This window comes from Microtus oregoni, unplaced genomic scaffold (assembly GCF_018167655.1).
Source record: "Microtus oregoni isolate MIOR12 unplaced genomic scaffold, Mior012 000046F_ref0000063, whole genome shotgun sequence".
In the NCBI taxonomy this organism is placed as follows: Eukaryota; Metazoa; Chordata; class Mammalia; order Rodentia; family Cricetidae; genus Microtus; species Microtus oregoni.
The window spans coordinates 13,322,623-13,347,946 of NW_024543220.1; the positions used below are offsets into that span (position 1 = coordinate 13,322,623).

Genomic DNA, 25,324 nt, shown 5'->3' on the forward strand with positions numbered 1-25,324 from the left:
GGACCGGCTCTCGGAGCCCCGTGCCCTCGATGCTCCTCGGCACCGTCCTTCTCGGTAACCGCCTACCGGTACCTGCCGCGGCTTCCTCCCGGGACCGGCTCCTGCAGCGTTGCCTCCCGCAGCCGCCCGCCGCCGAGCACTACCCATTGCTATGGCGACCGCGGCCTCCACCCGGCGTCGTGATGTCATCACGCCCTCCCCGGGCGCCCCGGCTGGCGAGGCCGCGTCACCCCGCAGCCAGCAGTGAGGGAAGCCGGGGCGGAGCTCCGAGGCTCGCCGGAGGCCCGGGAACCGGGATAAACAGGCCGGCCGGCGCGACAGAGGGGGGCGGGCTGGAGCGTGGCCCCGCGCTTGGTCATCCGGGTTCCGGGGCCCAGCGGAGGCCGCGCCGGGAGCCAGAGGGAAGTGCGGCCGCCCTGGAACCTGGATATCGCGCGAGGCAAGCCGCGCGCGGGCGGGCGGGCTATGGCGCAGGCGGGTTGCGGGGCCGGCGCTGGTGGCAGGGCCCGGTGCATGGCGGTCTGTCGGCGGAGTCGCCCTCGGGGGCTGTCAGGTTGGTGGCCGCGGGAAGAGTGGGTCCACCGTGCCCCGAGGCGGGAGGCCGGGCGGACGCGGGGCCCCGGGAAGGTCCGGAGCCCGTCGTGCCCACCCTCCTCGGGTCATGGCCGGGCGGCTGGGCCTCCCGGGACGGCGGCCTGGCCCCACCCCCACCTAGGGTCCCTGCCCCTCCATTCCGCCCTGGACTCCTCCCCCAGGGCTCCCAAACCCCACCCCGTGACCGCGCCCGCGCCCGCCTCCACCTCTTTGACCCCAGACACACACCTCACCCACTCCCCCACCCCCCTCAGACCTTACCAGGTGACCCCTGATTCATTGACTGCTAACCCCAGCCCTGCTTCAGTTCTGATACAGTGATCACACAGCTCCCAGATCCCACAGCCCCTAGTGACCCCTAAACTATCCTCTGTGGACAGCCTTCAAAACTCTCCTGACCACTGCAACTCAGACTCCGGTACTTTCCCACCCAACTCATCTCCATAACTCTCGTGATCTTCGCCCCACTGACACCCGTCTTTGACTCCCCCGGGCTCCAGTGTCAATCAGCACATAACGTAAGCCCCTCACCACCGCCACCATGGTGGTGCTGAAGAGTATACGGAATGAAGTATATCAATGGGGGCATCAAGATTCTTGGTTGAGTGTGTGGTCCCAGGTTCAAGTCCAGATTCTATCGTGTTGGGCTTGGGGAACCTGGGAGCGGTCCTTTCCTTAGGCTGGACTTCAGCGTCTGGTCAATATTGTGTATGGTTGAGTTTGATGCTCCCTGATGTTCCTTCCGATTAAAGTTCCGCAATTCTTAGTCAAGAGAAAACCAGGGGGCTTTTTTGTACTCTGCCCTAGAAGTGCCCCAGGGTCCACTTGCCTCATTCTTCTTCATTCTCACGAGCCTACACTTAAATGTCCACACCCATGCCCCCTTGATCGGGCTCTACCCATCTGGGAAAGCAGTGTCGCAGGAGAGCTTTCCCTGTGCGCTGTTGACTTCATAAGCTTGGCCATTCAGCTCTGCAACTTTCGGCATACCATTTAAAACCTCCCGACCCCTCTGTCACTATGCTGCCAAGAGAGGGTTGTAAACATGGGCATCTGCCCATGATGATGCAGTAACACATGCAGGATATTCAGCACCGTTGCTGGCCCACAGAAAACCTTTAAGGTACGGCAGTTGTTATGGGTGAAGTCCTGGGTGCCAGGAACTCCACAGACAATGAACACTTGGCCCATGCCAGTCACTACTGCTGCCATCTTGGAGTCCCTTTCCCAGTCTGACGAGGGCAACTCCCTCACACTTCAACTTCCACAGCTCCTTAGTGATTGCCCACTCCGCAGCAGCTACTGTATAGCAAGCTTTATATAAAATAGCGTTACCTCTCTGTCATCACTCCCTCCCCCACTTTTCCTGGGAGCTGCTTTAATAAAGGACCTGGAATTCATTCCTTTGAACCATCTCAGAAACCCACTAACTCCATTGTCTCCCATCTCTTCACTTTCTCGTTTCCCAGATTCTCCTCAGACCCTTGTTCCTTGCTTTCTTGTAATTCTTAAACTTCATTAAATTCTTAGATTCATCAGCTTATTTTGAGACCCACAAGTGTTTTTAGCGCCCTTTATCCCATGACTTTGTGGCTTTTCTCATCCTCTTTGTGACATTTGACTTCTTTTCCCCTAAGACCCTGTCCCTTCGGTGGGAGGGACATACCTTCTTAAAATCCCTGTTTGAGGCTCATGTAACAAAATCCAGACTAACAAGTGAAAAGCGTATGTTTGTTTAGCGTAACTTACTCCATGGAAAGCTTTCTGCGAAGGAGGTGAAGACCTGAGGCTTACACCTATATATCTTACTTCTAGGCTTGATGAAGATGGGTGGTTCAGGAAGAATGGAAGGCTGTGGGAGTGCAGTAGATGGGGGTGGGATCGCGTAACAAGCTCCAGATGGCTGGGCTCTTGCCTGTGGCCTGCATCTTTAAGAAGAAGGGTGCTTTTATCCATTGGGCATAGGAAGGGCATCTGCACATGATGGTCTTATGACCTGCTTCAGAGGAGAAGAGAAGCGAGATCTTGGTTCTCAAGTCTTCAGATGGCTGTGCTTTGGGGTAGCATGTCCTGGACCCAGTTAACCTTAACACCTGCAGTGCTAAGCAAGCACTGTTACCGCTGAGCTACAGTCTCAGCCCTTGTGTCTGTCCTTTGCTCAAAGTTGGGACCTTAGCGCTCCCAGCTCTCAGGCCCGAGGAATCCCTATGCGATTGGAAACCTGTTTTCAGTGTGCATCCTTGCTTCTTCCCTAACTTCTGCCATCCCAGCCACATCCTGTCCCCTGAAACCTCTAATTAGTTCTTCTAGTGACCTTGTAATAGGCACAGTTTCTGTGAAAGGAGTCACTTCTGCCCAGCACAGCCCCACCCTTCATAGACTATATACCCTTGCCTATTCTAGGGCTCCACTCTTCTGCCCACACCCCGCTCAGACCCTGCATCTCATCCCCTTCGTATTCAGACAGAAATTGCCTTTCTTTCTTCCCTCTTTCTCACCGCGCAGGCTCCTTCCCGCCTGTCTCAGTTGATGACATCGCGACTCTCCCTCCCACAGGGCTCTGCTCTCAGGCCCTGCAGGGCTTTGAATTCTGGGGCTGCAGCTTTCAGGCCTGCAGGGCAGACATCCTGTGCCTCGGGTTTGCGCTGAGAACTGCACTCTTTGGGAACATCTGATGGATTCAGATACCAGAGCCCCAAGAGTTCCTGTCTTCAGGTAGTAGGGAGAGAGCCCTGGGAAGTGCTTCAGCCTCGGTTGGCTGTGTCTCCTGAACACACTCTTGTTCCCAGCCTCCTCCTACAGTTGCTTTGCTCCAGACCCTCTGAGGCTAGAATGTGTTGTCAGCCTCCCCAGCACTGAATTGGCCCTATTGTTTTCCAAGTCCTTGGCTCCCCTCCCACTGGAAGCCAGATGGTGAGTAGCAGATACGACATTAAAGAACATGTCCGTGCCCAGCGTCTGTTCACCCAGTCTTGGTTGTATAGCCATAAACAGCAGAAGGTGAGAGCCCAGAACTCTGAGGGTGGATCTCAGAAGGCTCCTGCAGCCTGCGTCATTGCTTTTATCTTCCTAGGGTACAGGACATAATCTGCCTTGTGCATGTACTCTTTTCCTCCACTAGCCGCCCTGTGGCTTCCTGGAGAATAGAGGCTGGATCCTTTCATCTTCTGGTATCTTAATCCTCCTCCCTCTTGTCTGTAGAAAGCATCAGTCAGTCAGTCAGTGCTTACTGCGCTGAGTGGGCTCTGAAACACACCTCCTATAGCCGCACCCTCCGTCCCCAGAGCCCTCAGCATGCCGACAGCCAGACATTGTGGGACTAGATGCTGCTCTGTTTAGCCATTGTTCTGGAGAGGGGGTGGCTAACAGTGCGGGGCTTTAGCACTGCACTCCAGGCAAGATGGCTCAGCAAGTAAAGAGCCCAGTGTCCCAAGTTTGATCCCCAGGACCCATGTGGTCAGAGAGAACTGACTCCTCCCAGTTGTCCTCGGACCTCCTCGCAGATGGCATGCTCCTGAGGAGAGTGCACCCACACACGATATGTAGACAGTTTTAGAGGCGTTGGGGTCCAGTGGTAACAGTCAGGGGCTACCTTGTACAGACTGCTTTAAGAAAATGGCTCCATGAACTGCTTAGGTAAGAGTGGAGAACAGGGAACCAAAGTTGCTAGCTGGCTGTAGGAAATCACTGGGCCTGTGAAAGTTCGAATATTCTACTTTTCTGTGTGTGGAAATCTACGTCAGGAGATGGTGGTGGAGAAGGTAGATGAATAAGCACAAATTTAGCCCTGTTCCTCAGAGAACGCCTCCAAGCAGTGAGCCTCCAGTACTGAAGTGGGACTTACCTAGACTGAGGAGAATATTTAGCGCTACCCTGTGTTTGACCTCTTCTGTTTGTGCTAAATTTAAAAATCAGCCTCTGCAGAGGTCTCTGTAGAGGCCTGGAACCTGTGCTTTCCTAGCAACAAGAACCTGTTGCCCTGGTGCCACCCTGCTCCCCAGCTCAGGAGAGGGCTCTGCTGCAGCCCTGCTCCCCAGCTCAGGAGAGGGTTCTGCTGCAGCCCTGCTCCCCAGCTCAGGTGAGGTCTCTGCTGCAGCCCTGCTCCCCAGCTCAGGTGAGGGTTCTGCTGCAGCCCTGCTCCCCAGCTCAGGAGAGGGCTCTGCTGCAGCCCTGCTCCCCAGCTCAGGAGAGGTTTCTGCAGCCCTGTTCCCCAGCTCAGGAGAGGGTTCTGCTGCAGCCCTGCTCCCCAGCTCAGGAGAGGGCTCTGGTGGTTAATAGCTGGACTGGACCTGGGAACAGGTGAGGCAGTGAGGGTACCCTGGGAGCCCAGGCGCAACAAGGATCTTCCCCTTCTGACCTGCTTGGAGGTCTTGAAGGGATGGGTGTCCGTCCGTCCATCCATCCATCCATCCATCCATCCATCCTATAAATATTTTGTATGCCGTATGCAAAGTACTCTTTTAGGTGCTAGGGGTAGGAGACTGAATTTGCCCATTGGGGAATAGACAAGAGAGACAGACAGTAAAGCAAACAAAACAATTGGAACCATTAAATACGGAAGAGAGAGTGGCCAGGGTTCTTGTTTTAGACAGAGTGGCAAGGAACTTATTGCTGAAAAGGTGACATTTGATCAAAGACCAGAAAGAAGTTAGAAATGAGCCTGGCATATATCCGAAGGAAATTTATTTTCCTAACAGTAGACAGGCAAGCACAAAAGCCCTGAAGCAGAAATAAGCCTTGTATATTCTAAAAACATGAAGAGCCAGCCAGTACAGCTGTAGTACCGAAATGGCTGCATTTTGACAAGAGATAAAGAGCGGAGCTGCTGAGGTGTGGAGTGGATTGGGCGCAGATCTTGGGTCTCACAGGCCGCCAGCCACCAGAGGAGTCTAGGCAGAAGACTGGCATGATTTGACTTCCATTCTTGAAAGCTCATTCTAGCTGCCATGTTGAGACTAAATTGTATGGGGCAGAGTTGGAGGACAGGCCCTGATGGGCTCCTGCAGTGGGCGCTGAAGGGGTGCTCCTGCAGTGGGCGCTGATGGGGTGCTCCTCCAGTGGGCGCTGATGGGGTGCTCCTGCAGTGGGCGCTGATGGGGTGCTCCTGCAGTGGTCCAGAAAAGAAAAGTTGATGGCTTGGATCCAAAGTAAAGGAGTAAAAAAGAAATTGTTGAATTGTGGACTTACTTTCAAAAAGGTACCAACGGATGGATGGATTGAATGTGTAGTAAATATATTGAGGACAACTCCAGTTTGTAGCCTGGGCAACTGAAGGATGGAATTCCCTCATAGTGAGGGGAAAGAGTTTGGAAAGTCAGATTGAGAGGGGAGATTAGGAATTCACTCCCCCTTCCCAAGGCTGGGCTCAAATTTATGTAAGAGAGGATGACCTGAGCTTTTGTTGTTGTTGTTGTTGTTTGTTTCTTTTCCAGACAGGGTTTCTCTTTGTATCCCTGGCTGTCCTGGAACTCACTCTGTAGATCAGGCTGTCCTCAAACTCACAGATCCACCTGCTTCTGCTTCCTGAGCACTGGGGTTAAAGGTATGTGTTACCACATCTGGGTGGAATTTATGTTTTTTAGTCTTAGACAGGGTTTCTTTAGGTAGCGCTGGCTGTCCTGGAATAAACAAGTTAGTAGTGAGTGGTGTTAAACAGCCGATAGAGCCGTTGGTAAGTAGCTCAGTATGCAAATCTGTGGGTCTTAGTAACTCTCCTTTCCTAGCGCTGGGCAGCAGATGCAGGTAGAAGGAGAAGCTAGCGGTCTGGGAGTCTGCCTGGGCTCTGCCCCCACGGAACTGTGTGGCCCCACAGTGTCTAGAAAGGACCTGTCCTCTCAGCTCCCATTGTGGATATGGATGGGTTTGCGGCTCAGAATAAACAAGACAGCATGTGGGTGGAGTGGGAGCCTTCGAGGGCGCTGAGCTTTGACTGGGCATCATGTTGACGATAAATTTCCTCCTTTCTTCCTTGGTTCGTAAGTAATAACCTGGGAGCACTGCCATGTGTGACGTGCTGATACCACACAGGACATGATCTGGGGCCTGTGAGTCTCCCCTCCTGGAGCTCTGCAGGCGAGCCACCAGCGAGCTTCACTGCTGGCAGGCCCTGATGGCTTAAAACCTGGATGCAGCTGTGTGCCTCTGCAGCTCCAGCCCTAGGGAGCTGGGGACAGACAGACCCTCAGCACTCTAGCCAATCAGTGAGTCTCAGGTTCCTACCTGTGACCTCCACACACACTCAGACACGTGTGCACACACACATGTTTTAAAACTTTAACTGTTCCTCCGTAAGGATGTCCCACAGTTTGCTTGCTTTCTGTGAGTTTAGGCAACTTTGAATAAATGCGTCTGTGGGTGTGTTCTCAGTTCATCTGGATAAACAAGGAGTGTGGTCCCTGGAGGCTGCGCCCCCTCTTGCATGCCCAGTGGCAGAGGGTGGGCGTTCACATCAGTCCGTCCACACCCTTGGCCTGTGTGATGCTGTCGGTGCTCTGGGCTCACCCTTCTGATGGTCTCCCAGTGCCGACTGGTTTTCAGTTGGACGTCTTTGTGTTAAGATGTCTCTCTAACTCTTTTGCCTTCTTTATAGATTTATTGAAACAAGTCTCACTGTGTAGCCCAGGCTTACCCTAACTTCCTGGGGATCCTCCTGTATGAGCCTTGTAAATTTACAGCATGTGCTGTCACACCCAGCATATGTCTGTTTTTAATATATTTCACAGTTCTTTTATTAAAATATTCCCCAACTGTTGATCTAACAAGCTCTTTTATCCAACGTCTTTTTTCTCCTTCTGAAGGTCAGCGCTACTTTCTCTTCCTTATTAAGATTTTGCAGATTGTTCCACTTTGATGTCTTGATAAAATGGTGTCTAAGATAGCATCCTGTCCCTCCTAGTGCTAATAGAATATATCATTCTTCATATCAGTGGCCCTCGTCGAGCCAGTGGTGACCATGGCTGAATACCTTTGATCATTGCTCTGCTAATATTTTTTTCTTTCTTTTTTAGGCAGGGTCTTGCTGTATATCCCTACTGGCCTGGAATTTGCTATGTAGTATAGGCTGGCCTTGGGCACACAGAGATAACCTGCCTCTGCCTTCCAAGTGCTAGGATTAAAGGCATGCCACTCAAGGGGTGGTTGGTTACTCCCATTACTGTACCAATGAGTGTACTTGCAGGCAGGCCATGACTGTAGCTCATGGGATTCATATGTGGGATGAGACCGATCCTTACTTTCTCCTCTGGTGGTGTGTGGAGCACCTTCCAGCACCACGAATGATGGTCAACAGTGGGTGAGGCTTCTAACTGAGCATCAGCCCAGTTTTCCTGTGCTCCGTGGAAAAATAATTGAATAAGAAAGGGCTTACTCTGTCACCCCTAGTCTGTACCTTTGCCGATTTGCTTATTGGTACTCTAAAATGCCTCGAGTCTAGACTTTGGTGAATGAGAAGTGAGGCTGAGACCCAGCAGTGATAGTCACGCTGGCTGTCACAAGTTGAGGTGTTAAATCCTGCTTCAACATGTAGCTGAGATTTCATTTTATTTGAAATGATTTCTGTTCTGTAAGGGTAGGGACATACATTCCCTGCCCTTTGGAACTGGGAATGATCCACTCCATCTAGTCACTCCGTTTCCTGTGACTGGCTCCCATCTCTGCAGTTGGAATAGCCACATAACCATGCAAACGTGAGCTGGGCTTTTAAAGCCGGTGTGCTTTCTGACAGAAACGTGTGTAGATGCTTTACATCTCAGTGGAGCAATGCAGTTTTCTGTTCCTAATTTCCTCTTCTCTCCTCATCATTTAGAAACCACAGAATTAGGCTCGCGTCTTGATGTGCACTGAAGTCCTTTTCTGTAGTAACAAATACAGAATCGTTTTTGTTAACACAGCTCTCCCAAATCTGTTTTTGATCTGCTTGCCCCGTGTTCCATCAGCCTTTGTCCCTCCCAGACTAACGTTTTTCATCTGTGAGAAGTTTGGCTGTGGACCAGATCAGAGTGAACCTTTGCAAAGAGGGGAAACACAGAGCACGTGTGCTCTTTAGTCCTAGCTTTTGCACCCCGTATCTGTCTGTCTACTCCGTGATTTTCTGCATTCCGCCAACAGGCTAAATTCGTGCTTTGAAAGGGGAGCCCAGAACTTGGCTGGATGCTGCTCCGAGGAAGTCGGGAGTGCCGCTTTAGGCCTTTTGTCTGTTTGTTTTAATGTCATTCTCACAGCCTGTTAGAAAAAAGGCCAGAAGCCATCAAGACTATCTGAGCACACGGATAGGGGCTTCTGACCGTTGAGAAGTGGTACTGCCCTGAGATAGGTAGGCGACTGTTAGGAGGACAGTCCTCAGGGATGACCCGCCATGGGGGGATGCAGTTGCCATCCTTGGGGTGGGGACACTGTGAATTCTGTTAGAGACTTGCTTATTCCTTGAGGATGGTCAGCAGTGCCAGTGGACGGATGGGTCTGAGCGCAGGGAAGATGCTGAACAAGCCCAGAGAACCAGACAGGGAGCTGCCTGCCTACAGCCTTTAAAGGGAGCGAATCTCAAAGGGTTCAGATCCGTGGACTTTGGCTTCACGTGCAGCTTGACCAGCGTGCTTCTACGCTCACCATCTAGAGCTCCGTGTGTGTATTTTGTACACTTCCCAGAGGAACCCACTTAGTTCTCTGGAAACATGGCTGTGTATTCTTGGCTGGCCTCAGTCATTGCAGCAGGAGGAAGCCGTGAAGCTTTTTTTATGTGACATTATCCATTTTCTCAGATTGGTGACCCAGAAGGAAATCTCTGACCTCATTGGTGGCCAGAAGCCAACTTCATGTCTGAAGACACAAGTAGCAGTTTGTCATGGAAAGCTTGGGGCTGCAGACGGTGACCCTCAGTGATGGGACGACAGCCTACGTCCAGCAAGCTGTCAAAGGTGAGTGTTGCCGGGGACCTGAGTCCTGTGTCTCAGCCGCTTCCAGTAGCATCACCGCCTCACTGCCCTCCTGCCTGCTTGTCCTTGCCTGGAGCAGCCTCTGTGTGAGGGTCTCATATGTACATGAGGGAAGAGCACTCCTTAGAGTAAACCCTCATGGGATTGGTGAGCAGGTGCTCACCTGCAAGCCAAGGCCTCCGCTTTCAGACACAACTATTCCATTTTATGGTCCTTCCTAGATAAAGGCAGTTTACCACCCTGATTCAGGAAAGCGTAAGCCCTGGACTGTCTTCCTGAGTCTCTACCATGTACCAGATACCCTAGGTTCAGAAGGGGGCACCCCAGTATGCAGTTTGTGCCTTACTGTCTGACATTAGTAGGTGCCAGAAATAAAAAATGTTGGGTTCACAAAGAAATTTGAGTTGCAGGTAAGTAACAGATTCTTTGGTAGTATAAGTATGTCCTCAAATTTGCATGGGTCATGTGTTTATAGGATCAAATCATAAAACAGTTCTACACAGTCCTTAAGAGTAGACTGGGGAGCTGAGGCTGGCTCAGTTAGAGAGGACCCGAGTTGGGTCTCCAGCACCTATGTTAGGCGGCCCACGACTGCCAGTAACTCCAGCTCCAGGGGATCCAACACCCTATTCTGGTGTCTGAGGTAACCCATATATACATAGCACCCCCATGCACATATATACCTAATTAAAAGTAAAAGTGAATTTTAACAAGCTTTAAGAGCAAATGAGATATCCCTTATACAAGTGTTCAGGACCAGACAACACTTACCAGGTTTGGAGACTTGGGTTTGGAATGTTGCACAGACCTGAGCTTGCACGTTCCTAATCTAAAGTCATTAGGATTTCAAGCATTTGTAGACTTTAGATTTTCAGATGAGGGATACGTAATGAAAGTTTGTTTGAAATTCAGACTTAGTTAGCAGTCGTGTTTTCCATCTGGCATCCTGCCTCCTCTGTCAAGGAAGTTCAAATCCAGGCGAGTGTGGAGCCAGCAGAGTGCTGTTGGGCATATGGGCCTTTGGGTGGGGTGCTCCTCCTTTGGGTGGGGTGCTCCTCCTTTCTTCCAGCATTCTCAGACGTGCCCCAGGCGTTGTTGTCTCCCACCTTTCCTAAATGGGGTAAGCACCGCTCTCCCTGTGGCCGTGTTGCCGCCTCCCTTTCAGTACATGGCTGAGCTTCCATGCCTGGGTCTACAGGTGCCGCCTGTTTCTGTTTGTTTGCTCACTTAAAATTGTTTCCTTTCTTTATTAGTTTGTTTGTTGTTGTTTTGGTTTTTCGAGACAGGATTTCTCTGTGTCATCTTGGCTGTCCTAGAACTCGCTTTGTAGACCAAGCTGGCCTCAAACTCAGAGATCCACCTGCCTCTGCCTCCTGAGTGCTGGGATTAAAGGTGCTCGTCACCACGTCCAGCCTAAAATTTTGTTTCTTGATAATGATGTGAGACACACCTAGGTGTCCTCTGTAAGCTCTCGAGGAGGTGGCCAGGCTTCTGGGAGGCCTGTCACAAACTGTTGTTTGTGGCCTGTCTAGGATTGTTCTCTTGCCAATGTGTTTTCTCTACAATGCTGCTAAAGCCCCAAACTCTCTGACTTTCCGTTACGAGTCCTGTCCCTCTGGTGATGCCTGTGAGAGAAAGAATTTAGGTGGGGCTGTGTTTCTCCTTAGACCCTGTGACTTCCCTTGTGCCGGCTTCCCACAGGGAATCAGTAGTTGAATGAATAAAAACAGTTGTCAGGCAGGCCCAGGCCTACAATCTCTACACGTGGGAGACTGGGGCTAGCCTGAGCTACAGAGTGGGACTCTGTCTTAAAAGGGCACAACAGCAAAGAAGTGAGCTCTCTGGCCTAGAAGCCGCTCCTCGTAAATCTTCCCTCCGTAAGTTAAGCCTTCGCCTCCTCCACCTCTCTGTGTCTTTCTGCCATCGTTCTTGTATCTGTTCCCCGCCTTCTCCATCACGTTGCAGTGTGTGTGCATGCACTTGTACACACTCACATGCACACAAACAAATAAATGTCATTTAAACATTTAAAAAATTTTCTTCACCAAAATAATTAGTCTTTTCCTTTTAAACTCAACCTTACTCAAAATCTTAGGACATGGATGATGCTCTTTGCCAGAATGTACCAAGAATGGCCCTCCAGTCCATGTCCCCTAGAATTCCTCTTCCCATCTAAAATCACGGGAACCTGGTCTCAACTGACCACTGTCTCTTGGCTTCCTGGGCTTCCGAACTCCCACAGGAACTGCCTAAGTTTACTTACAGCAGCCTGAGCTTTTTGTGACTTGCCTCTCCAAACTTTTTCAAAGCCCTCCCACAAAAAGTTCTCAAGACTTAAGATCTACACCATGGGCAGAGCTGGCACCCCCTTCTCTGGCGCCCGTTTCTGTGAGTTCTTCTGCCTTGCTGTGATGAAAACCTCCCAGAAATGACACGGAGGGGAAAGGTTACTCTGGCTCACAGTTTGAAGGTGTCCAGTCCATAGTCATTTAACCTCCTGCTTGGGCAGAACGTCATGGCAAACAGGAGCCTGTGGATAGTGGGAGAGAGCTGTTCACCTCATGGCAGACAGGAAGGAGGAAGTGACGCACACACTCACCACCTAACCCCCAGAGACCCACTTCTTCCAGCCAAGCCCCTCTCCTGTAGTTTCCAGAACTTTCCAAAACAGGAAGACATTTGTTATTGAAGGTTGTGTACAACTCCATGACCATGACTGGTGAGTCATCCGTCCTTTATAAGAGAACCCAAGAAGACTCCCTCTAGGGGCAAGGTTGGGGATTCCCCTGCGGGGCATAGCAGCAGAAGCCAGCTGGTGTTTCTGCTGACTTAGAGGAACTGTCTGAAGGAAGGAGCAAACCTGTCTCTGGCATGAACTTGTCCATCTCCCCTTCTTGCTTTCTCTTCTCACTCCCATTCCTCTTTCTGCCCTCCTGAGAGGACCACCTGAGCAGGGAGCATTTGAGTCTAATTCCAGGAGTCACCCAGACCTGGTGGCTCATTCCTGTGAGCCCAGAACTTGGGCAGTGAAAGCAGGAGGATGGAGGAAGTCAAGGTCATCCTCAGCTCTGTAATGACTGTGAGGCCAACCTGGGCAGCACAAGACCTTGTCTGAGAGAAAAGAAGAGATTAAAAAAGCCCACATCTGTGTTCCCAAGAGGACTGATAACTTGGGCCATATATCGAGACCCTGTCTAAAAGATAAAATCAAGGATTAGGGGTACAGCTAGCTCATGCCTGGCATGCACAAGGCTCTAGATTCAGTGTCCAGCACTGAAAAAGAGAAGAAAGCCTGGCATGATGCCCACGCCTGTCATCCCGGCATTTAGAAGGCAGAGAGAGGAAGGCAAACGGCTGTGAGGTCTTTATTTGTCTGGTCAGTGAATTCCGGTCACCTGGGTCACAGCAAGATCCTGTAACGAGAAATGCTTTGAGTGGGGTGGACATGGGGCTTGACATTTCATAGATCCGTTATGGGAACATGGCTCAGATGACAGTGTGTGGGCCCATAGCACAGTAGCGACACTCAGGCTAGGCAGATGGCTCACCCTGTCAGCATACAAGCGTGAGGACCCAAGTTCAACTCTCAGCACCCACATAAAAAGCTGTGTGCGATGGATGGTGCATGCATGTAATCCCGCTGCTGGAAGACAGAGGCAGCAGGCTCGCTGGGGACACTGGCCTGCCAGCCTTGCTTCATCTGGAAACTTCTGGTCAACCAGTGAGAGACAGTGTCTCAAAAACAAGAGAAGGCTTATTGAGGGATGACACCCAATGTAGATCTCCGACACATGTGTGCAGACACACAAACACCATAGCTTCCTGTTGCTTTACTTCTATTTCTTTTGTTCGTTTTTCAAGAAAGTCTCTCCTGTAGTCCTGGCTGAGGCTGACCTTGAACTCCTGGTCCTGCCACCACTTCCCACATGCTGGGGTTATAGGTGTGCACCACCACAACTGGCTTTCAAACTGCACAGTAGATTTGCTATCGTGAGCCCGGAAGTTCAGGGAGGGCTGACCATACCCTGGCATGTTCCCAGGAAACCCAGTCCTCACAGCTACCATATAAGGAAGGGAGGGTTGTTAAGAATATGAACAGGAAGCTGAGACATGGGCTAAATAAGTGGCTCAGGGTCACACAATGAGTAAGAACCTGGAATTTACACTCGGGAGGTTTGTCCTGGCTCCAGAGCCCATTACAGCTGCTGCCCACACCAAGGCCTGCCTTGTTGGAGGCCCCAGGTTTGGCATACAGTTACAGGGAAAATGAGGTGATGTGTTTTTTGCGTTAGTTTGGTCTGCATCTGAATTTTTAGCATTTGGGATTGTCCCTGGTCTCAGGACACTCTTCCTTCTATGCACAGCTCCACCCCAGCAGCTCTGTGCTAGATTAGAGGCCCTTACCTTCGCAGGCCTGGCTGGAGCACCGGAGGAGATCACTCTTGGGTCAGTGGCCCAAGGGGACACCTGAAGGTTACCCCGTGGCAGGATGTCTTTTCCCTTAGTGCCTCCAGACTGAGGCTTAGGAAGTGGGGAATGAGAGAACATTGTAAATGTCACCCATGCTTGGGTCACAGGCATGAATTCAGAGACTCCATAGGTGTCTACCAAAGCAGGCAAGCATGTGGCAGACCTGCGCCTGGCCCATTTCTTTGCTTCCACCTCCCAGGAGAGAAGCTGCTTGAAGGGCAGGTGATCCAGCTGGAGGACGGGACCGCTGCGTACATCCACCAGGTGACGATACAGAAAGGTGAGGCGTCCTGGCACGTCCCTGTTCAAAGCGGGGCCTGGCAGACCTCCCTGAGACTCCCTCCATGGCTGCACGCTCCTGAGGATGGTTGGTGCTGCTCCCTTTACAGAGTCTTTCTCCTTTGAGGATGGCCAGCCTGTGCAGCTGGAGGATGGCAGCGTGGCCTACATACACCGCACACCCAAAGGTGGGCCATGTTCGGCACGCCTGGTGGGAAAGAAGAGGCAGAACTGGCCGGGGCCAGGCGGTCAACACAAGCACTGTCTTCCCGGAGACACAGCCTTGCTTACCCGAGAGCAGCCGTGCACGCCTTCCCTGGGGCAGACCACACAAGCAGCTGCCTCTGTCATAAGATGGCAGCAAGTCTTAAACATTGGCATAGGCTTTGGTGCTGACTTTGGCACCAGACCAGCCATCAAGACTTAGGCCTTTGCATTGGACCTGAGGGCACTCTCACAAGCCAGGGAAAAGAAACCTGCTCATCTTTAGCAGTGAAGGAAGCTCCCCAGCAAGTGTCGTGGCTCATCCCACACTCCCATTGCTTAGGAAGCTGAGGCAGGATTGCCAGGAACTCAGGGGCAGTCTGTGCTACTTAGTGTGTTCTGGGCTAGCCGGAGCTATAGAATGAGCCTGTCTCAAAGACCCAAAAGAAAATAGTTTCTAATGTACAAAAGAATAATCATTTAGATTGGAAGTGGTTCCGTGGGCAAGTCCTCCCTCGGCACTGTGTTTGGGCCGGAGCATACACAGCAGAACAAAATCAGACGGCCTGTTCAGCTGTTGGCTAGCTGTCCTGGATGAACCGGCTGTACACAGCAAGGCCGGATAGACTCCTCGGGTGCTGCGCTGCGCCAGCCCCTTCCCTTTCTGACCCCTTTCTGCACTAGAAATTGTACATAGCCCTAGATTTATAGGTATGTAACATTTATATATGCATAAACAGTCACTGATAGTGAATCATAAAGAAATTTACAGTTTTGGGGCTGGAGAGATGACAGAGCAGTTAGGAGCACTTCCTGCACTTACAGAGGTCCCAGGCTTGGTTCCCAGCACCCCAGTCAGGCAGCGTTCAAATGCTTGTAGCTCCAATTCCAGAGGATGCAGTGTTTTCTGACTCCTCCTTTCCTCCAGGTACCTCCCCCCACCTTCTTTCTACCCCATAACCACTCCTCAGAAAGGGCCAGGCCTCCCATTAGAGTCAACAAAGCATGGGGCCCCACAAACAGACCAAGCTACACAACTGTCACCCACATGCAGAGGGTCTAGGTCAGTCCTGTGCAGACTCCCTAACTGTCGGACTAGAGTCTGTGAGCTTTGGGTCAGCTGTCTCTGGGTTTCCCTGCCATGGCAAACTGCAATTTTTTTTTATTTTTTTATTTTTTTTTTGGTTTTTCAAGACAGGGTTTCTCTGTGGTTTTAGAGCCTGTCCTGGAACTAGCTCTTGTAGACCAGGCTGGCCTCGAACTCCTTGAGATCCGCCTGCCTCTGCCTCCCGAGTGCTGGGATTAAAGGCGTGCGCCACCACCGCCCGGCTCCCAAACTGCAATTTTTAAAATCAAATCTGTAACACAATATAGTCCAAAGTAGACTGACTTGATACTTGATACAATAGAAAAATACAATTTTTAATAACTATTTCTGTAATTCACTTTGTATGAAGAGTTAAAGCTGCAGATTATGACATGGTCTTGAATTTGAACTGGCTGGGTGTTTCAGGCGGGGCTGGTTTGTGTTGTGTGTTCAGAACTGAGGCTCCAGTGGAGTCACATGCTCAACATTAGCAAGGACTTCCGGCAACACCCCAGATCCCTGCACGTTTTGTTTGAATCAGGTTTTAGCCATTGCACACGCAGAAACACCTAGAGGGCCCAGTTGTTCACGATTCCAATATGCAGTTCTGTAGAACCGTCCGGGGTCACTAGCCACAGTCTAAGCAGCTGGGAACTGGGGAAGAGGAGCGGCAGCTTGGACTCAGCGCTCCAGACAGGACCAGTGAGTGTAGAAGTGGAGGTGGGAGGTGACATCAAGGATCTACTGGAGCAAGAAGCCTGGGAAACGGCAGAGGGGCGAGGGCCAAGGCCGGAGTACTGCGGACTCATCAGAGTAGAGGTTCAGGTCTTTATCCTAAGATAGTGGACCAGGCCCTCAAGGAGCTGCTGAGTCCCAGTCATTATACTCTGGGAGGCCTTGTCCTTATGTGAGACTGCCCCAGAAGGACCAACAAGAGAAAAGTCACAGTGAAGGCTGAAAAGTCCACACTGACCCCCCCCCCCCATTGGTGTACTTACCACTCATAATTTAAAGCCAGGGTCTCAGCTGGGTCTCCCCTGTGTGGCATCAGGACTAACTTCGTGTGCCCTGTAGAGGGCTATGACCCCAGCGCCCTGGAATCTGTCCAGCTGGAAGACGGCTCCACCGCCTACATTCATCACCCTGTGTCTGAGCCGTCGGACAGCACCATCCTGGCTGTGCAAACAGAGGTGGGCTTGGAGGACCTGGCAGCCGAGGACGAAGAGGGCTTCAGCACAGACACAGTGGTGGCCCTGGAGCAATATGCAAACAAGGTGAGCATGCAGAGCCTGGCACTGCCTTTGCTCGGGAGAGTAGAGGGCCTTACCTGCCCACCACCTCTTGACACTGCCAAAACCTTACTTGTGTGGCCAAGTGTAGTGGTCTGAGCCTAGAATCTCAGCCCTTGACCTCGGAGAAAGGAGCCTGAAGCCAGCCTGGACCACACAATATCCATCAAACAGAAGCAAAGCGTAGAACTTCACCTCTAGAGAACAGGCAGGCCTGTGCCTGGGCACAGCCACAGCTGCTCTCGCTTGAACCCTCTACCCCAGCTCCTACCAATCTTCTCCCGTGAGTGACTTTGACCACTGGGGCTGTGACAGACAGCTGTGTGCACTTACTGTTGTTTACACTGCCGGAGGAGGGAAGGCTGCCCAGGGAGCAGTGGCTTCCGTGTGGCAGGAAGGCAGACCCAGGCCCACTCGGGCTGCCGTGATAATCCTCTGTTCTTTGGGAAAGCTCTGCCCGTGTCTTTTATTAGTTTTTCCACCCACTGAAGTAAAATGCTGCTGTATTTATTGCTTCTCAGACTTACTTAGTCGCTTGGGGAAGTAAACCCAGCAGGCAGTGAGCAGGCCGCATATACCAGGACAACTAGGATTCGTGGAACAGGAGCCCTGAGAGAAGGCTCTGGTTCTCCAGAGTCTCCTGGACCTGCTGTCTTCCCTGCTGAGGACAGGAACAGAAAACCATGGGCCATGGGCGTGCTCCCCTTGGGCCAACCACAGAGCTGGGTGGATGGCCAGTTTCCCAAACACTGGCTAACCTGCATGCTGGGAGAGTTGGTTTTTATAAGCTATGGGAGAAAAGAGGAAATTCTCCTGCCTCTTCAAAAGGAAGCACAAAACCACCTCAGACCACTATGTCACAGCTCCTTTCAGCCACTATGACTCTGGGAATATTAAAGACCAAGAGAATGGGGCTTTATTTAAAACAAGAGCCGTGAGGTCAGTGCTGGCTCTGCCACTGCCTGGTCCAGCTCAGGAGAGTCGCTGCCTCTAAGACCCGAGCTGAGAGAGTAAACTAAGTGGGATCAGGTGATTTCAGCAGTCAATTCTGGCTCTGATGATTCTGACCTCTGCCCACTGTGCCTGCTGTTCCCCACTGTGCCTGCTGTGTGTGCTCCTCCCAGCAGGACCTCCCACTGGGAAGAAGAGGACTTGCTTCTGAACCCCGGCCTCCTAGTGTGTGTGTGGTCAGCTTTCTAACTCAGCCTAGTTCAAGTGTAGCCATCCCAGCAACCCTGCTTCCCGCCTTCCCAGCTATCTAGGAGATCCTCCAGGTGCCCTGTAATGTTCAGACTTAACCTGTCACTTCCTGCCTTCGCAGCTATCTAGGAGATCCTCCAGGTGCCCTGTAATGTTCAGACTTAACCTGTCACTTCCTGCCTTCGCAGCTATCTAGGAGATCCTCCAGGTGCCCTGTAATGTTCAGACTTAACCTGTCACTTCCTGCCTTCGCAGCTATCTAGGAGATCCTCCAGGTGCCCTGTAATGTTCAGACTTAACCTGTCACTTCCCGCCTTCGCAGTTATCTAGGAGATCCTCCTAGGTGCCCTGTAATGTTCAGACTTAACCCATCAGGGCTGCACCATGCCCATGCCAGCCCTGTTGTCAGGTCATATGCCTGTTTGTCTGTCCCTGCCTGCCTAGCTGCCTCAGAGACACTCTCTCATACACATCATCTATATATAAAACATTCTGGAAAGGAGCTCCCGTTCTAAGCACATTGCTCAAGGGACTGGTGTGTCTTCTTGTCTCAGCCCTTCCCTTCTAGAGTCCAGCCTGTGGTCACACGGAGCCACGCCATGCTCCGGGTTTGAGTGAGAATTTTTGAACACTTGGTGGTGCTATTTGGGGACACCTAGAAGGTGCAGTAGGAAGTGTGCTACTGGGCGTGGACTTGGAGATTTGAAGCCTCATGCCACTTCAGCTCTGTCTTGGGCTTGTGTTGGAAGATGTGAGCGCTCAGCTTTCCTGCTCCTGACCCAGGAAGTTTAGTTCTGTTCACTGGGTCTCGGGCCACCAGCTGGGTCTTGTATCCTCCTTCTCATCCTTGCAGGGAGTATGTTTAGGGACACCAAGATTTTCTTCTCAGGTTCTGCATGGTAGCTCAGCTCCCCATAATGGCAAAGGGCAGCAGATTGGAGACAGAGCTTTCCGCTGCGGCTACAAGGGCTGTGGCCGTCTCTACACCACTGCCCATCACTTAAAGGTAAGGACTGACAACTTTTAGCCCTGTCTTCTTCCCTGGGAGACTGTACTTCTACCCTGGCACTGCCCTGCCCCAGCCTCCTGCCACCTGCTGGAGGGAAGAGGCATGTTCAAAGGAAGCCAGCCAGGACACAGATGAGGGAGAACCAAAGAGCTGAGTCCATCCCCATCACACTGAGCGCTGAGTTATGGGTTTGCTTTTCCCCACAGGTACATGAACGAGCTCACACGGGTGACCGTCCATACAGGTGTGACTTCCCCAGCTGTGGAAAGGCCTTTGCCACAGGTAACACACCTGAATGAAGTCACAGTCTGCTTCCAGTTGAGAGCAAAGGGTTCTAGATCTACCTAGAGACCTCCTCAAGTGGCCAAGCTCAGACTGCTATCCCAGAGAAACCACTGAGAGATGTGTGCTCCCTGAAGAACCTGCTCCCAGTGAGAGCCTGTGGGGGCTGGGCCTTCAGGAGAGGCTGGGCACCGGTAGAGAAGTCTGCCTCTTGTATAGGCTCTGACAGCGCCAGCTGTGGACTGCAGAGGGCTGAGGCCTTTCTAGCTTTGCTTCCCCAGTGAAACAAGGACCCTTTGGTCCTATTTCTCTAGGCTCCCCCTGAAAGTCATGTTCTGGAAGGTCTCCATCTGACCTTAGGGAATATCATGGGGCATTGTGGGCTTTTCCTGGGCGGGACAGAGGTTGTCCTGGGCCTCTAGAGCCTTCCAGAAGATCACTTTAGACAGAGAGCCTCTAAATAAGGAAGGTATTGAGGGATGGGGTTCCGCTGGCTGCTCTTTTCACTTTCCACCACACATGGCTAGGCTATGGGCTAAAAAGTCATGTCCGTACTCATACGGGTGAGAAACCATACAAGTGCCCAGAGGAGCTGTGCAGCAAAGCCTTCAAGACCTCAGGGGACCTGCAGAAGCACGTCCGGACCCACACAGGTAGGCTGGGCCCTGCCACACTGTCCACAGCGGCCAGGGGTGTTTTTCGGACCGAGTCCCAGAGCCCGGGGCCATCCCTTCTTGCCCTGGTCCTCCTGAGCCTCCTCTCGAATCCCTGTCTACATAGGTGAACGCCCATTCCGGTGTCCTTTTGAGGGCTGTGGCCGCTCCTTTACCACATCGAACATCCGGAAGGTACATGTGCGTACCCACACGGGCGAGCGGCCCTACACCTGCCCCGAGCCCCACTGTGGCCGTGGCTTCACCAGTGCCACCAACTACAAGAATCACGTGCGCATCCATACAGGTGGGCCGACTGGCATGTGAGCACTGCCCTCTCCCAGGCCCCGTCTCCTTCTGTAGGCTTCTGATTTGGGACACCTCTCAGCTCCAGCCCTTCTCTGCCAGCTACTCCAGGCTGAGTTGGGGTGGGTCACCCAGATGACTGTCACCTCCTGTGAACAGTTACCCGTTGGTAGTTGGGTTTAATCTGACAGGTCTTGCCCACCCTTCGTGGACTTGGACAGTCCCTAGCCACATACCCACTGAGCTCTTGAAAGAGGCCAGGGTCAGGAGTGGTCTGGAAGAAACAGTGAAATGTCACCCTCGTCCCCTCCGAGCTTCTACTGTGCATATGGCTCTGTGTCCTTACCCTTCCAGGGTCACACCCTTTGTCCAGCTTTCTATCATTTCTCAACCGTGCGCCCCATTTCTCCCTTCCTCCCTGATACTTTGCTCTGCCCCACTGTCCCTGCTGTTCGAACCCTCACCCCCACACACATTAGAATGCCCTACTCACTCCCCTTCTCAGAGCCCGACCTTGCTCTTTCCACCTTGTCTCTGGGTGTAGGGGTCCCACTCTCATGCCCTCCTGTCTCCCCAACCCCTGCCACTCAGTCCTCAGCTCCTCTGCTCTCCCCTCACCAGCCCTGTCCCCCAGCCCTATCCCCTTAGCTTTCCCCTTGCCAGCCCCAGTTCCCGCCCCCTCACAGCCCAGTGTCCCCAGGGGAGAAGCCATATGTTTGCACGGTGCCAGGCTGCGGAAAACGCTTCACTGAGTACTCGAGCCTGTACAAGCACCACGTGGTGCACACACACTGCAAGCCCTATACGTGCAGCAGCTGCGGCAAGACCTACCGGCAGACCTCCACCCTGGCCATGCACAAGCGTAGCGCGCATGGGGAGCTGGAGGCCACCGAGGAAAGTGAGCAGGCCCTGTATGAGCAGCAGCAGCAGCTGGAGGGTGAGGGAGCCGAAAGCGGGGAGGTGGGGCCCACAGGGCCTCTCCTGGTGTCTGGCAGCAGGTGACAGCCTGGGCCCTCCTCTCCTAGCTGCCTCTGCTGCTGAGGAAAGCCCACCAACCAAACGAGCCCACATTGCTTACCTTTCGGAGGTGAAGGAAGAGAGCAATGACATCCCAACCCAAGTAGCCATGGTGACCGAGGAAGATGGGGCCCCCCAGGTGGCTCTGATCACTCAGGATGGTGCCCAGCAGGTAGAGACCCTGGGGATGGGTGGAGCAGTTTCCGAGTGGCTCCTCCAGTCTGGGGACTCTGGGGAGCCCTGAAGTTCTCAGCCTCACCACCACCCATGCTCCTGTTTTGCCTTTATGGACTTGAAAGAGCTAAGACTGAGGAGACCCGTGTGGTCCTTGAGGGGACCTGCTCCTCCCAGTCTCTTCCCTTCTCTGAGGCTGTTGCTCTTCATCCGAATGCATGCATGCTCTCAAGAGGGCCGGTGACAGAATATCCTGCCCCTTGGCCATACCTTGTTGTTTAGTGTGCCTCCTCCTTCCAGAATGAGCAGGAAGACAAGTTAGGTGCAGATCCTGACCTGCATGCAGTGGCTTATGGGGCAAAGTAGTGGGAAGTAGAAGTGCCAGTGGGATGCCCTTCGTGGTCCTCTCTGCAACCATGGCCCTGTGTCGTGGTCCTGGTCCCCAGCCAAGCTCTCTCTCTCAGCTTCTGTAAGCCAAGCTGTCTAGCGCAGCATGTGGCCTGTGGGTGCGCTCACACAGCCCTCTTCTGATGCCCCGTCCAGCTCATCTCCCTCCTGTCGGCAGGTCAGCCTGTCCCCGGAAGAGCTGCAGGCCCTGGGGAGTGCCATCAGTGTGGTGACTCAGCATGGCAGCACCACCGTCACTATCCCCAGCCACCACGATGAACTGGCCACAGCTGGCACACATACAGTCACCATGGTCAGCGCCGATGGCACCCAGACTCAGCCCGTATGACCAGGCGGTTTGCTTGTTCTCCGTGTTCCTTCCCATGGGGGCATTAAACGTGCAGTCCAAACCAATTAAGACAGTTCATAAGGAAGATGGCATAGAAGGTCTCCCTGACAGGCCTGGTGGCATAGGCCTGTAATTGTAGCTCCCTGGGGGGCTGAGGCAGGAAGATCACAAGTGTAAGGTCAATCTGGGCAACTTGGTGACCCTGTCTCAAGCAAGAGTACAAGGGATATGGGCATGGCTCAGTAGCAGAGTTCCTGTCGGCATAGGCAAAGTCCTAGGTTCAGTTCCTATTACAAAATAAAATTAAGGTCAGGAGTGGTGATGCACACCTTAATCCCAGCATCTGGGCAGCAGTTCTGTGAGTTCAAAGCCAGCCTGTTCTACACAGCAATTTCTAGAACAGACAGGATAGGAAAGAGAGACCCTGTCTCAAAAAAAAAAAAAGTCTCCTAAGCAACCTTCATCTTTAAAACAGACCATCTCCAGACAGTGTCTAGGACAGGGTAGGCATGGTGGCCTGTATCAGCGCTAAGGACTAGGGTTGTAGCGTGGTGGTTGTTGCGCCTGCGCCACTCCTGAGGTTCGGTCTCCAGTACCATCACTGCCACACTGCCAACCTCACTGAAGAAAGATTCAACCTTGTGTAATTCTGAGCCCAAGCTGCTTAATCTGACGCATATGGCTTTCTCCGTTGGGAGCATTTTACTTGCATGGGGAAGGGGTAGGTGCTGCAGGTAGCTGGACGGTCTTCCCTTCTGTTTTCAGGTCACAATCATTACCTCTGGGGCCCTGGTAACTGAGGACTCAAGTGTGGCGTCTCTTCATCATCAACAGGTGGCGCTGTTGGCCACAGCTAACGGAACACACATCGCCGTGCAGGTGGGTAGAAGAAAGGAGGGAAGGGTCCCTGACCAGAGAGGGCAGTGAAGCCTTGTTAGGATTCCTCTCTGCCAGCATCCACACGTCTGAAGGAGAGTGGGGACATTCTTGCCCTGGGGGTGACTGAGGCAAGCCCTGTCTTCTTGAGTCTCTCTCTTCACCCAGGAGATAAGGAAGGTACCTTCCTTCCAAGGACATTTCTAGCTAGTTACTCTTTTTTGTTAGTTTGTTTGCTTTGGTTTGGTTTTTGGTGACAGGGTTTCTCTGTGTAACAGCCCTGGCTGTCCTGGAACTTGCTATGTAAAAACCAGGCTGGTCTCAAACTCAGAGACTCTTTGTCTCCCAAGTGCTGTGATTAAAGGTGTATGCCACTACCCAGCCAGTTACTTTTTTATAAGCTGTCTGGTGTCTCTGACCCTGAGGCAGACCCTAGACCATGCCTAATAGGACTTTTTATCGGGGAATTTTCTACATTAGAAAGCTCAGGTGATCACACGTGCCTTGGCTGGGGTCTCACGCTGTCCTTCCTGTGCACCCTCTTCACAGTTGGAGGAGCAGCAGACCCTGGAGGAGGCCATAAGTGTAGCCACCGCTGCCATGCAGCAAGGAACTATGACTCTGGAAACCTCAGTGTCAGAGAGTGGCTGCTGAACCCAAGAGGACCGGCTCCACACGGTTCTGGAGAAGGTGCCACACTCGACAGCGGCCCTGCCTCTGGGGCCCTGGCTGTGGCTGACCCCAAGAAGATGACCACTTAGGCCGCTGGGATGAGAGGGCCGCAGGAAAATGGCCTCTAATGGAAAGGGCTGTGGGCCACACCTAAGACGAGGGTCAGGCAGCAGACAGTGGGGACCGAGGACAACCAGTGTGGTCACCAGGCTGCCCTGGACACCTGCTTTCCTCCCTTGGGGGAAAATTCGCTTCTGTACACTCTCTTTCTCAGAGAGATGGGAACTAGGTAGGTGAGGACCGGCCTCCACCCTGACTGGTCTGCCACCAGGGGAAAGGTAGACAGCTCTTCAGCCCGGCGTTTCCCAGCAATAACCACTTCCTGGGGGTAGGTTGGCCAAGATGCCTAGCCACTTGGCACCAGGGACTTCCTGCCAACGCAGTCAGAATTAATTCCTCAGGGGCCTGTGGCTGGAGTGCGTTCCCAGGCCACAGCTCCCCAGTGGCTCTTCACTCTGTCTATGGGAGAGAGTCAGAGAGTGACCTGTACCTAGACTGCTGGGGATCAGGTTTAATTTGTTTTGTGGTTTGGTTTTTTAATTCTATTTTGATAATTATTTTTTTCTTGCTCTGGGTGGCAGCAGCAAACGGGTGAATGAATATTTAATAAAAGTTGCAAGTTTCCACTTGGGTTCCTCCATCATTCCAGGCTGGGCCCTGGTGGCAGGGTTCCCTGGGCCCCGTCATTCCAGACTGAGCCCTGGTGGCAGGGTTCCCTGGGCTCCATCATTCCAGGCTGGGCCCTGGTGGCAGGGTTCCCTGGGCTCCAGCTTCCCCTAGCACAGCTCTGTGCATGAGTCTAGGCGGGAGGAAGGCTCTGGGAAAGATGAGCCCTAAGGAGCTGCCAGTGGGCTTCTGCCCACACCTATGCCAAACAGGACTAGAGTGGCTGTGGTTCCTGGGTGTGACTGAACCCTGGTCTCTGCATGCTTGGCCTGGAAGAATTCTGGGTCTCCTGTCTTTCTGTCATTGAACGGAGCCTGAGACCTTCCTTTCCCAGCCACCACCACAAAGCCCCAGGCAAGGTTCCTCCAGGTTCCTGAGGTCCTAATGCTGTTACCATTCCCTATGCCATGGGATTTCAGAGGTATATGTGACCTGCTGAAGAGTGAGCTGAGTGCCAGAGCAGCCACAACAGGACAGATACCAGAGGGACCTCGTGGAGAGCAGCTCTAGGGCTGACCGCAGCTGTGCGGGAATGCTGTAGGAACTGAGGGTGCCTCTTCTGTCTCTACTATGATGCTCTAGTGGGCCCCCAGCCCCTTCCTAAGTGGACCCAGAACACTGAGAACTACCTGTACCCTCTCCTGGGTACCTAGGAAGTTCATATTTACCCTTTGTTGTTTGGGGTCTTTTATTAGTTTGTTTCTGAGACAGAGTTGTGCTTCAGAGTTGTGGTCCCAGACTTATCCCTGACTTTCAGACCTCCAAGCGAGGGACGATAGTGTGTGTCTCCACAGCCTGCTTCCCATTTGCTCCGAGGCTG

The 25,324-nt window shown here is 52.6% G+C and overlaps 1 protein-coding gene across 5 annotated transcripts; it reads left to right on the forward strand.

Moving 5' to 3' along the window:
* The first annotated feature begins 308 nt into the window (after window positions 1-308).
* On the forward strand, window positions 309-24,462 carry Znf76 (zinc finger protein 76). 5 transcript variants are annotated; one of them, XM_041634292.1, is made up of 14 exons: window positions 309-439; window positions 9,351-9,506; window positions 14,194-14,274; window positions 14,384-14,461; window positions 16,639-16,838; window positions 18,943-19,059; window positions 19,269-19,344; window positions 19,872-19,997; window positions 20,125-20,304; window positions 21,004-21,240; window positions 21,329-21,492; window positions 22,060-22,224; window positions 22,996-23,109; window positions 23,656-24,462. In XM_041634292.1, exons 2-14 carry the CDS (start codon window positions 9,434-9,436, stop codon window positions 23,758-23,760), a joined length of 1,716 nt encoding a protein of 571 aa, XP_041490226.1. In that variant the 5' UTR covers window positions 309-439; window positions 9,351-9,433; the 3' UTR covers window positions 23,761-24,462. The 5 variants fall into 5 exon arrangements, with proteins under 5 accessions (XP_041490226.1, XP_041490225.1, XP_041490228.1 ...); XM_041634291.1 differs by having other exon boundaries at window positions 424-553; XM_041634294.1 differs by lacking the exon at window positions 22,060-22,224 and having other exon boundaries at window positions 424-553.
* The last annotated feature ends 862 nt before the right edge of the window (window positions 24,463-25,324 follow it).

What these genes read in the sequence shown, in the direction of transcription:
- Znf76 (XM_041634292.1), top strand. Translation starts at nt 9,434, where the DNA reads ATGGAAAGCTTGGGGCTGCAGACGGTGACCCTCAGTGATGGGACGACA. An exon ending in CGTCCAGCAAGCTGTCAAAG is followed by an intron (nt 9,507 to 14,193) that starts GTGAGTGTTGCC and finishes TCCACCTCCCAG; the next exon opens with GAGAGAAGCTGCTTGAAGGG. An exon ending in TCACGTGCGCATCCATACAG is followed by an intron (nt 20,305 to 21,003) that starts GTGGGCCGACTG and finishes CAGTGTCCCCAG; the next exon opens with GGGAGAAGCCATATGTTTGC.